The sequence below is a fragment of the Vulpes lagopus genome, chromosome 16, assembly GCF_018345385.1.
Source record: "Vulpes lagopus strain Blue_001 chromosome 16, ASM1834538v1, whole genome shotgun sequence".
Taxonomy (NCBI): domain Eukaryota; kingdom Metazoa; phylum Chordata; class Mammalia; order Carnivora; family Canidae; genus Vulpes; species Vulpes lagopus.
In genome coordinates, this window is record NC_054839.1 from 9,421,451 (window position 1) to 9,432,550 (window position 11,100).

General features: G+C 45.5%; 1 protein-coding gene across 3 annotated transcripts in view; it reads right to left on the bottom strand.

The window, feature by feature from the left end:
* The window catches only part of TPP2 (tripeptidyl peptidase 2), a 69,207-nt gene extending 64,457 nt beyond the window's left edge, over positions 1-4,750 (bottom strand). For all 3 annotated transcript variants that reach the window (XM_041731203.1, XM_041731202.1, XM_041731204.1), the window contains exon 1: positions 4,507-4,750. In XM_041731203.1, the coding sequence (XP_041587137.1) occupies positions 4,507-4,671 (165 nt within the window). In that variant the 5' untranslated portion in view covers positions 4,672-4,750. The remainder of the gene's footprint in view (positions 1-4,506) is intronic.
* Between the last annotated feature and the right edge of the window lie 6,350 nt (positions 4,751-11,100).

The window sequence follows — 11,100 nt, forward strand, 5'->3', positions numbered from 1 at the left end:
AACATTTAAAAAAATCAACCCAAATAAGCACGTAATTTGAAAAGCTAGGCCACAGCACTAAGAGCACAATCATGTATCTTTACCTTCTTATTCAATAAGCAAACAACTTCAGTGACTTGAGATCGAGAATCACGAGAGATCACTAACAAGCCAGACATAGATAGATCCCTCATTAAAAACCTCATTATCAATGTGTGAGCAAAGGAAGAAAGCCTAACGGGATTTAGTGACTTATTTACATCTACTATTGCTACAAGCTTTACTTATTAGTATCTCTCCTACATTAAAAATTCGTATATATGCAGTTTTCTATCTCTGTACCTCTTTCTTCACCATTAGGTAAAGGCAACCACTCCACAGGAGACAGTAAGACAGAAGAGGGAGTCTGGGGTTAGGAAGAAGAGGTTTAAAGAAGGCAAACCAGCTGAGGATTTTGCAGTGGAGCTTTGGGAGAAGGAAACTGAACTGCTACCATCAGAATGAAATCCCTCCTACCTTTGCGGGGGATGAGAGGGCGAGTATATTACATGGCAAAGAGGGACTGAGCCACTGCCAGAGTTGTTAGTACAGCTAAGGTAATGAACCCTGTGTATCGCGGTGGGGCACGGAGAAGTGCTCACAGGGCTATGCTGGCTGGACAAAACAGAAATTTCCCAAAAGTTTTCTCCAAATGCAAGAATCTGAGTTACTTTGTGTTTCCACTGAATTGATTATGGTTGGGGAGCTGGTGAGGGCAGTGAGCTAGTCATTAAACATTAGAGGATCAGAAGAAATTGGGGAGGGGAATTTTAAATTATCCTAAACAAAACAAAGTGAATGTATAAGTATTTACTTGAAAGTATTCTTTTAAGCAAGGGAAGATATTTCATAAGCAAATACTATTAAGTGACTATTATCCTCAGAATAGTCTGCCATCAGAACTTGACTGATGAACAAATCAGGCTGTGCTTTCAGAAAGCTTACAATCTAACTGGAAAACAAGTTAGTAAAGCGATAACTGCAACATAGGACAATAAATAAAAAAGGTCAGGACAGTATCTATGAAATCATATAGAACATAAAACCCAGCTTGGGGGAATTCAGGAAGACTAGCCAAGAGAAAGGTAATAAAAGTCACAATCAACTCCACAGCACCTAATATTACCAACCAATTACATATATATATATATATATATATATGATAATTTACTTATTGTACTTATTATTTTAGTAAATGCAAAAATAGAAAAATTTTTATAGAACCGCTTGTAACCTTCCCAAAACCATTTTTTCTCCACGAGGAAATTACATACATTGTACACACATATACACTTTTTTCCACTCCGCAAAAATATTTAATGTTATAAGCATATTTCGTACAAAATCAATCTGGATACATGCTGTCAAATAATTTTAACTTTGACAGAAAAAAAAGGTTATGTAACAGAAATACCGAAATTAAACATTTTAGGTGCTATGGGGGATCTGAACACATTGCTATGAGAGCAAAAAAGAAAAAAAGCACCCAATAATTGTTGGTAAGAATTGGTCCTTATTCATCTTGAACCGTCAGATCCTAACACAATGGCAGGCACCCACATGTAAATATATGCTGGGGGTCTGAATTAAATCAGCAGATATCCCAAAAGCTAATAGGGTCAAGACCCAGGTGGGTCTTAAAGGATTAACCAGGAGTTTACAGGTGATGGTGGAAGGCTTGCAGGCAGATTAACTTATGTGTTGAGGAAAGGCCTCAAATGTAGATGAGTGGAAAGGGCGGAATGTTCAAGGAGGAAGCAAAGGGTTAACAGTGGGGTGGACAGAAGTGATGAGGGGACAGTGAGAACCAAGGCACCACGTAGAGGTCAAGCTGGATGTGCAGGGCCACACAAAATTCAAATTTCAGAATTTTTATGCAAAGGCAACTAGGACATCAACATTTTAAAAGTTTTGTTTTGTATTAAACAAGGGTGTTATAGGTGTTTGCTTCCTTTCTTGCTTTAAGGAAAATAACTGGACAATGTGCAGGATGGAGCAAAAGGAAGATTGATGGCAGGGAACCAACTGGCTACTGCATATTCTTTCCAGGTCCAGTGGTGCAAAAGTCCCATCCAGGCCCTGAGGCCAGGTCTCACTGACCACCCCACACACACACACTCCCCCCCCCCCCCCCCCCCAACAACAACCGTGGTGACACTTGCAGATGGACATCTTTTACTCAACCTTAGGCACCTGGTAGGTGCCTGGATATTTGCTGAGGAAAGACACAATCATTATGTACTTATTACTCCTCTCATCTGCCCTCCCTCTACTTATTATAAACCCAGGCAGCTGTCACCGAAGAGCACTGGGCCCAAAGCAATCATAGAATGACACTCTACTGCCTTCTCCCAAGTGTTCATTTGTGCCTTTGCAGACCCCCACTGGCTTTCCAAATGTCCACTTTGGCCTCCTTTTTTCATTCTTTCCTTCCTTTTTATTTCTATCTACCTTCTTATCTTAATGATGTATACATAGATCTACAAAGTTATTTGCTAAAGCAGGAAATGTCTAATGTGGGAAGCCTGGGTGGCTCAGAGGTTGAGCCTTAGGCCCAGGGTGTGATCCTGGAGTCCTGGGATCAAGTCCCACATCGGGCTCCCCACACAAAGCCTGCTTCCCTCTCTGCGTCTCTTGTGAATAAATACATAAAATCTTAAACAAAAACCCCCAAATATCTAACACATATTTATCCTTCATTTGATTTAAATACCAGCATAAACTTCTAAATAAACCTGCTCCAAAAAAAAAAAAAATTAGTGTTTACTTACCACTTTTCTTGAGCCCTTTAAAAAGTCACATGTAAATAATTTTCTCAATTTTCCTAGCAACACTGTGGCATAACTGCTGTTACTTTGCAGAGAGAAATGGAACAATAAGTGAAGCAGACTGGGAAGTTCTACAAAAGCATTTTTACTGAGACAGTACTCCTCCGAACCCTCCTGATCCTTTTATTATCCTGACAAAAAAGGAGCCAGTAAACACTTACCCCAGCTGTTCTCCTCCCACTTATCCCTATAAAAAGTAAACATACACTACAACAGCATGGAAACCATTACTACTGTGTAATAAAGCCTCAATGAGGTGATAGCTGTCACTGTTGTAAGTCTTCAGAGTTATTAATACAACAGCCCGTTACCACTAGAGGTACCAGGAAGGGACACATCACTTGCTATTCTGATTCACCAAGGCTGTCTGGCTCTGCCAGCCCGAGGTGTGTTGTACTCCAAAGGGCTGCTGAAGAATTCACAGGGGGAAGCAAGCCTCCTGGAGGGATGCAGCACAGAGACAGACCGGTTCCCTTTTTGCCCCCAAGACACCCTAACCTCGGAGAGCGCCACCTCAATTAAGAGAGCGAGCCTGCAATAAAAGATCCAAAGGCCAGAGGGTACTTGGGGGAGGAAGAGAATCATTCAACTCCAGCATCTGGTGTAGAAAGGAGGGTTAAGTAAGGTACACAGCGGACGGGCTCACAAAAGGAAGAGAGCAGCGAAGGACAGGATTAGATTAGATTTTTAAGAGACGCATCCTCAACAATGGTGACATTTTAGGACTGTATTTCAGTAATAGGCTAAGGCGAAATTCACAAAAGTCAAACTCTGAAGACTTAGAATACTTTTAAGCGAGAGACACGCATCTTTTAAAGTCACCTTTGGGTACAGTGCTTTAAAGATTTCGAAGGTGCCTATGGCAAAATTAATGAATTTTTTAAACTCGTAATTAAAGTATGTTGTCTTACACCTTGAGGCTAAAAAAAACCAAAAAAAAAAAACAAACAAACAAACAAACAAAACATACGAACAACAACAAACCACAGAAGCCTCCTCTCATAAAGCCTGAAGAGTTCGCCAAAAACAAACTAAATTGGGTTCTCATGTAAAACAAAGACGAAACCAAGCGTTTCAATGACCCTAAACAAGTTACACTGCAGAAGATGGTTTAAAAATAGAACACGTAAAACTAGCAGAGGAAACAATTCCGGAAGTTGACCGAGTTATCTTCTTGAAACCCGGCTTTCATGCTAAGGACAGATTCTCCCCAAAACCAAATCTCCCCAGCGACAGCAACCAAAGTGAAGTTCCGAGAGGTCATCTGCCCCCTTCCTGCTTCCTCCCCACCCCCACCCAAAATAAAAAATGTGAAAATCGCAGGCAGGGGCCGGTGCCCGAGCCACGAGGGAGCTGCGGGGGAAGGCGCCCGAGGCCCGGGCCCGGCCGCACCGGGGCAGGAAGGGGATGCGGGGCCGAGGGCGGACCCAGGCGGCCCGGCCAGACGCTTTTGTCTGGGCCGGGAGGGCTGCCCGGGCCGAGCCCCGCGCCCCGCGCCCCGCGCCCCGCGCCCGCCTCAGCCGGGGCCGGCTCCCGCTCGGCCGCACAGCGGGCTTCGGCCTGCGGGGCTCCGGGCCGCTCCCCTCCGCGCCCCCGGCCGGCCCGCGCCCCCGCCCCGCCCCCGCCCCGCGCCCGCGCCCGCCCTCGGCGGCCGCCGCACCTGCATGCCCGGAGCCCCGGGGTCGACCCCCGTGTCCAGGACTGCGATGAGCACCCCCCGCCCGTCATACTCCGGGTAGCGACAGAGGAAGGAGGCAGCCCCGGTCTCTTTCTTGGGCAGAAGGCCGTGGAAGGGGAAGGGCTCCTCGGCCGCGGCGGTGGCCATGGACGCAGGCTGGAGGACGAGGAAGAGGCAAACTGCCAGGCTGCGCGCGGACGAGCGGCGCGAGGACACCCGGGCGGCCGCGGGCCTGGGCGGGGGCGGGGGCGGGGCCGGGCGCCGGCCAATCGCGGCCCGCCAGGGGGCGGCGGCCAATCGCGTACCGCGACGTCAGCCAAAGGCGCCGCTCTCCGGGGCCGGGCCGGAGTGTTGCCCGGGCCGCAAGGAAGGAGGCGGAGCCTGAGTGCGCGGGGCCGGCTCTCGCTTCTCCCCCGGGGTCTTCAGGAGGCCGGCGCTTGGGATGGTGCTTAGGTAGAGGGCCGGGCTCCGAGCGTGTCCCGGGCGAAGCGTTCCCCGACGGACCGGGAAGGAACTGTGCCGCCAGCGCGGCGGAGCCGGAACTCGCGCGGGGCGAGTGATGGTTCCCGCGCTTGGAGCCTTGGACCAAAGTTTTCGGGGTCCGCTGCGGGAGGAACGCCCCGACCAGGGAAGGGGCCGAGCCTCGAGCCCCCAGCCCCCAGCCCCCAGCCCCCAGCCCCAGCCCCTGGAGTCGCGGCTTGTCGGCGGCTGGCCCGGACGTAGAGTTCTGAAAGACGGTGTTTGAGCCAGTGGTGTGGGCTTGGGGTCTCCCTGGGCTCCGCTTAGGCGCGTGGGACAGGCCGGAGCCCGGCGGCGGGAAGCGGGTCGGGGCCTTGCGTGGGACGCCGAGGCCCGCCCCTCCCGTCCTCGTCGCGTACTTACCTTTGGCTTCCCAGATTTCTAGGAACCACTGCTTGGCCCTTTAAGTCGAAGTTCCCTCGTTGTTCCTTAAGGTTCACTCAATTACCGACCCACGATCGGCAGTTCTGCGGATTCCCGGTAGCCATCGGTTGCTCCACGCCGCGCTCGTGGTTCTTTAGTGATCTGTGTGCACAGCTGGGCGACCGGAGCGCATCTGCGCCACGGGTTACTTGGGCAACCTGCCGAGGCTTAGAGACCCCTTCTCAGCAATGCTTTCATTTTTAAAATTTTTTATTTATTTTTTAAATATTTATTTATTATTATTTATGATAGACATAGAGAGAGAGAGAGAGAGAGAGGCAGAGACACAGGCAGAGGGAGAAGCAGGCTCCATGCACCGGGAGCCCGACGTGGGATTCGATCCCGGGTCTCCAGGATCGCGCCCTGGGCCAAAGGCAGGCGCCAAACCGCTGCACCACCCAGGGATCCCCTATTTTTAAAATTTTTTTTAAAGATTTTCTTTATTCATGAGAGACACACAGAGAGGCAGAGACACAGGCAGAGGGAGAAGCAGGCTCCCTGCAGGGAGCCCGACGTGGGACTCGATCCCAGGACTCCAGGATCACGCCCTGGGCCAAAGGCAGGCGCCAGACCAACGAGCCACCCAGGCGCCCCTACATCACCCGCTTAAACATGTCCAGTTGAATGTTACTCTTTGATACCTAGTAGTGTCTGTTTATAAAATATCTGGACATATTCAAAGTCATATTCAAAACACGTATTTACCTAAGTTGTACACCCAACATGGGGGCTTGAATGCACCACCCCAACAGCAAAAGTCAGTGGCAGGTCTACCGGCTGAGCCAGCCAGGTACCCCAAAATATATCTAAAACCAGTCATTTTACATCACTGTTTCTTGAAAGTTTATTTCCATTCTATGGTGTTTTCTCCTAATGAAATCCACATTTATAATGGAAAGTCAGTGATCACTTATGATCTAAAAGTTGTGTGTTAAAATTTAATTTTAAACGTCTTCCTGGAAAGAAAGTATGAAAATTTTTCTTTTGGATTAAGTTATCTTTTAATAACCAGAAAGTTGATCAAAACACTGTGGACAAATCTTAAACTTTGATTACAAATTGCTGAACAAAGGTCATTTAAAATGTAGCTTTCAAAAAGACGCGTGAGATGCATGTTACTGGGCTCTGTGATTAAAGATGGTTTTGCTGCCAATATTCCAAATTGTCCCTTTTTGTTTGATGCCCCAAAGGCTACTTCCCCTGCAGACACTGCACAATAGTAAGATGATTTTTGCACCAAAAAGTGGTAGACCCAGATGTGACAGGTGCAAAGGAGAGTAAGTATATCCTTCCACCATATGCACATCTTCAAGCAGATACACTTAGAAAAGAGTAGATATGGGATGCCTGGGTGACTCAGCGGTTGAGCGGCTGCCTATGGCTCAGTGCGTGATCCCAGGGTCCTTGATCGCATCCCACATCGGACTCCTTGTAGGGAGCCTGCCTCTCTCTCTGCCTATGTCTCTGTCTCTCTCTGTGTGTCTCTCATGAATAAATTTAAAAAAATTTAAAGAGTAGATATGACATTAAATGTCTAGATATTGATCGTTTTGAAATTATGACTTTTGTACCACAGTAATAATCACTATTTCATATAACCCCTAAAATCACTTTAACTCAAAATGAAGTCCTTTATTCTTTGTTTTCAAACCATAGTATCCACGCTCTGTGTTTACATTCTTTCCTCCTTTGCTTTAAGGACTTTCTCAGCTAAGAGGAATCTTTCAAGGCTGAGTCAGTCTGCAAAACTTGACAAACAGCTTGACAGATATGGGAAGGAAATAACTAGAGGATACTAGAGGGAACAATGAAGGTACAGATAAATAAAACAAGGACTGAGGAATGAGAGGAGGAGGAAGAGGCAGGGGAGGAGGGGACACAATAGAGTCAGACAAAGGTGTCACTTACCCTATCTGGGGCAGATTAATAGGCTGGACCCATGAAACCCTCCCACATAGCATTGTTCATAGCAGGATGTGCAGAGCCAGGTGCTCTTGACGCACCTCCCTTCCCCATCCCCTGCCCATTTGAGCCTGCAAGTCAGTGCAAAGGGGCCGCGAGAGGCAATAAGCTTCCCACGAGTCACCTCTTTGCAGCAATTGTGGTGCCACCTCATTTAGACAATATTTGTTAGTCAAGTTTCCAAAGCCATGTAGAGATTTTGAAAGCATCCACCTTGTCCTGGCTGCTGGGTTTTGAAATCCTGTGCAGCATTTGCCATGAGGCTGCTCCTCCCAGGGCCCCAAACTTGGGGTGCCAGAAAAATATGTTTGACTTAGGATTCCAATTAAAGGCTGATCCTAATAATGATCCTGAATATCCTGACTTGAGCAAGAGAGGCAGAGAATATTCTAGTAAAAGCAGTTAGAAGTTAAGGGACTCTAGGACTAGTTCTGTCACTAATTAGCTTCATGATTAACAAGACCTCAAAGTCCTCAACGATCAATCTGAGGGTTTTATCAGAACGAAATGTGAAAAAGTATCTCCCACAGTGGCAATAAATAAATGCTGTTAGTGCAGTGTAGCTGGTATGCAGTAAAGATTCAGTGTACTAGGCCTGATCATCTCATTTGACATCCTACTTGATAGATTTGGACTTAGATAAGGTAGACAAAGTGATTTTCCCCCCAAAGGATTAGTTTTCAAGAACTTGTTTTTAAAAATCAATTTAGCATATAGTAAAACCTTAAAGCCTGTTTCCTTGAGATAAAGAGATTGGTTTGTGAAATTGTGAAACATAATATGGACAGATAGGTTTTTACTATTTCTAGGACTTAATTTTTTTTTAAGAAAACATATCTCCAGGGATGCCTGGGTGGCTCAGTGGTTGAGCATCTGCCTTTGGCCTCAGGTCATGATCCCGGGGTCCTCGGATCGAGTTCTGCATCGGGCTCCCCACATGGAGCCTGCTTCTCCCTCTGCCTATATCTCCGCCTCTCTCTGTGTGTGTCTCTCATGAATGAGTAAATAAAAAATCTTAAAAAAGAAAATATATCTCTAATCTTATTGAACTATTCCTTTTTCTTTAATAAGAGAATAAAAATGGAGAACAGCTTATAATAATCTGTGTGTATGCCTGTGCACCCACATATACCGGGGTGGTAGCATTTTGAGGGCCAAACTGATAATTCTCTGAAGTCTTCTGAAACTGACGAAAATATTCTGGGAAAAGAAAGATTTTCAATGAATCATAAAGCGTGTTTAGCTCTTCTGGGCTAGCTTTGGGGAATATAAAAGGCATCAAGAAAAAAGTAAGAAGGAAGAGACTTTAAAAAAATTAAAGTCTTTGTTAATTAACTGAGTCCCTAAAGCTTTTGAACACATATTTGTTAGGTTAAGACAAAGAGTTGAACAGAAGTATGGATAATGGATATGGATATCATATGGATAATGGATAATGGATATTGGATAATATCCATAATGGATAATACTTACATACTCAAAGTCAGGAAGCAGTTACCACATGAAGTTGAAAGAAAAGTTTCCTCAACAGGTGTCTCCAAACTGATGTGAATCATCCAGTGCTCTTGTTTTGTTTTTTTTTTTGTTTGTTTGTTTGTTTTTTGTTTTTTTTTCAGTGCTCTTGTTAAAAATGACAATTACCTGGCATCTACCTCCAACTCATTGAGTCAGAATGTTTAGCAGGGGATACCCATGAGAATTTGTGTTTTTAACAAAGATCCAAGTAATTCTTTTTATCAGGGATGTTTGGGAAACTACTCTTCTGTACGGACTTGCCTACACTGTTCTAAGATAGCTCTGTAGTACAGAGAATTAAAACAGAAAAGTTTCTTTAAGATGTTTTATTCCACTGGGTAGAGTGCTAATCATCGATGTATTGCTTCTCAGGTTCAAACCCACCCTGCTGTTCTGCTTTGCTTTGTTACAGTAGCTGGGCCCCAGAAGTAAGTCTCGCATACTGATTGCCATAGTTTTGAGCTTGGCCAGATTTCTGTGTTTGTGGTCTCTGTGTGGATATCTCTTGAAGAACCTGATCTTGAAGTCCTCCCATCTTCTTAACCCACTAGGATTAGGATTTTCCCCCCCACCTTTCAAAAGGTATGTTCAAGGACCTCCACACTGCTAACCTATCTTTTTACTTGACATTTATCAGCAGTATTCAACACAGCTGAATGCTGCTTCCTCCTTGACAGACTGGTTTTCAAAACAAAACTTTGGTTTTATCCTCCTTGTTTTCTGGTTTCTCTGTGTGTCTCCTTTCTTGGTTCCTCCTTTTCTCCTAACCTCTGGTTTAAAGACACCCGACAACTCAGTCCATGGACTTCTCTTTTTCTATCTACCCTGTACTCCCTTGATGACGAAATCTTGTGGCATGGGTTTCAATATTATCTATTCACTGAAGATTCCAAAATTTGAGTTGCCGCCTGGCTCTTTCTCCTGGATTCCATCTGCCTGTTTGATATCTAACATCTAATACCTACTCGGTTATGGAGTAGAAACATCAAAACTTTACCTGTCTCAAAACCTAATTGCTGGTCTTCCCAGATTTGTTCTTCTCCCAGTGATCCTCTTCTCATTATGGGAAGCGTCATGCTTCTAGCTGTTTAGGTCAAAAGTCTTGGAATCTTCCTTGTCTCCTCACTCTTCATCTCGCATCCAGTTCAACAGTAAACTCTATTGGCTTTATCTTCCAAATGTATCCAGAATTTGATCCCTCTCGTCACTTCCACAGCTGACTCCTTCATCCAAGCCCAGGTTATACAATAGTCTTCTTTATCATGATAAGCTAGGTTATGCTATTGTCATTCCGTCTTAGTCTGCTTAGGATGCTATGACAAAATAACAGAATACCATAGACTTGGTGGCAAAGGAATGGCTTTTGTACTGGCAGTGGTTGCAATGCTGGGGCAGTGGCATCACGCTTATTGTGTGCTTAGAGCACAGAGGAGAATGTGTCACTATTACCAGTGTGACTCTCCTCTAACCTGGCAACCTAGCCGTCCACAGTAAATGCTTTACCCTAAGTAAGATGCTGCTTATAAAGACAACAGTCCCCGGTATGTAGGAGGTGCTCTGCATACGGTGGTTATTGCTAACGACGAAGTTAGAACTGAAACCTAGACACTGCTTCCTGTTATCACTCCACATGGGGCATCCTAAACATCTCATTTAGAGCTGTTTAGAGAGCCAGACCTTTCAACAAATACAGAGCATCCTACCCTACGCAAACGTTCCATTAGCCACGGCAAGGAATACAACAGTCCCTGTCCTCAAGAAATTTCAGTTTCATGTTTATTGCTTTGCAATGTGAGGAATCCCGGGCTGTGAACCAAATATACTGTTCAGCAAGGTAGAGGACTTTTCTTTTCTTTTGTCTCAGCCATTAGAAGGTTCTTGGTGAAATAGCTCTAGGAAGCTGCTCTAGACAAGCTCCAGAGCCTGGCTCGACTGTCTTAACAAATTTATGAGTGCACAGTGCCGTATGGTTAACCCTAAGAGTGATGTTGCACAGCGCCTCCCTGGAAGCATTCCTCTTGGATAGCTGCAACTTTGTATCTATGGAACAATAGCTTCTCACATCCTCCCTCCCACCACCATTCTACTGCTTACTTCTCTACCTTTGACTATTTTAGGTGCCTCACGTAAAAGAACTCATGCGCTCACTTGTGCAGT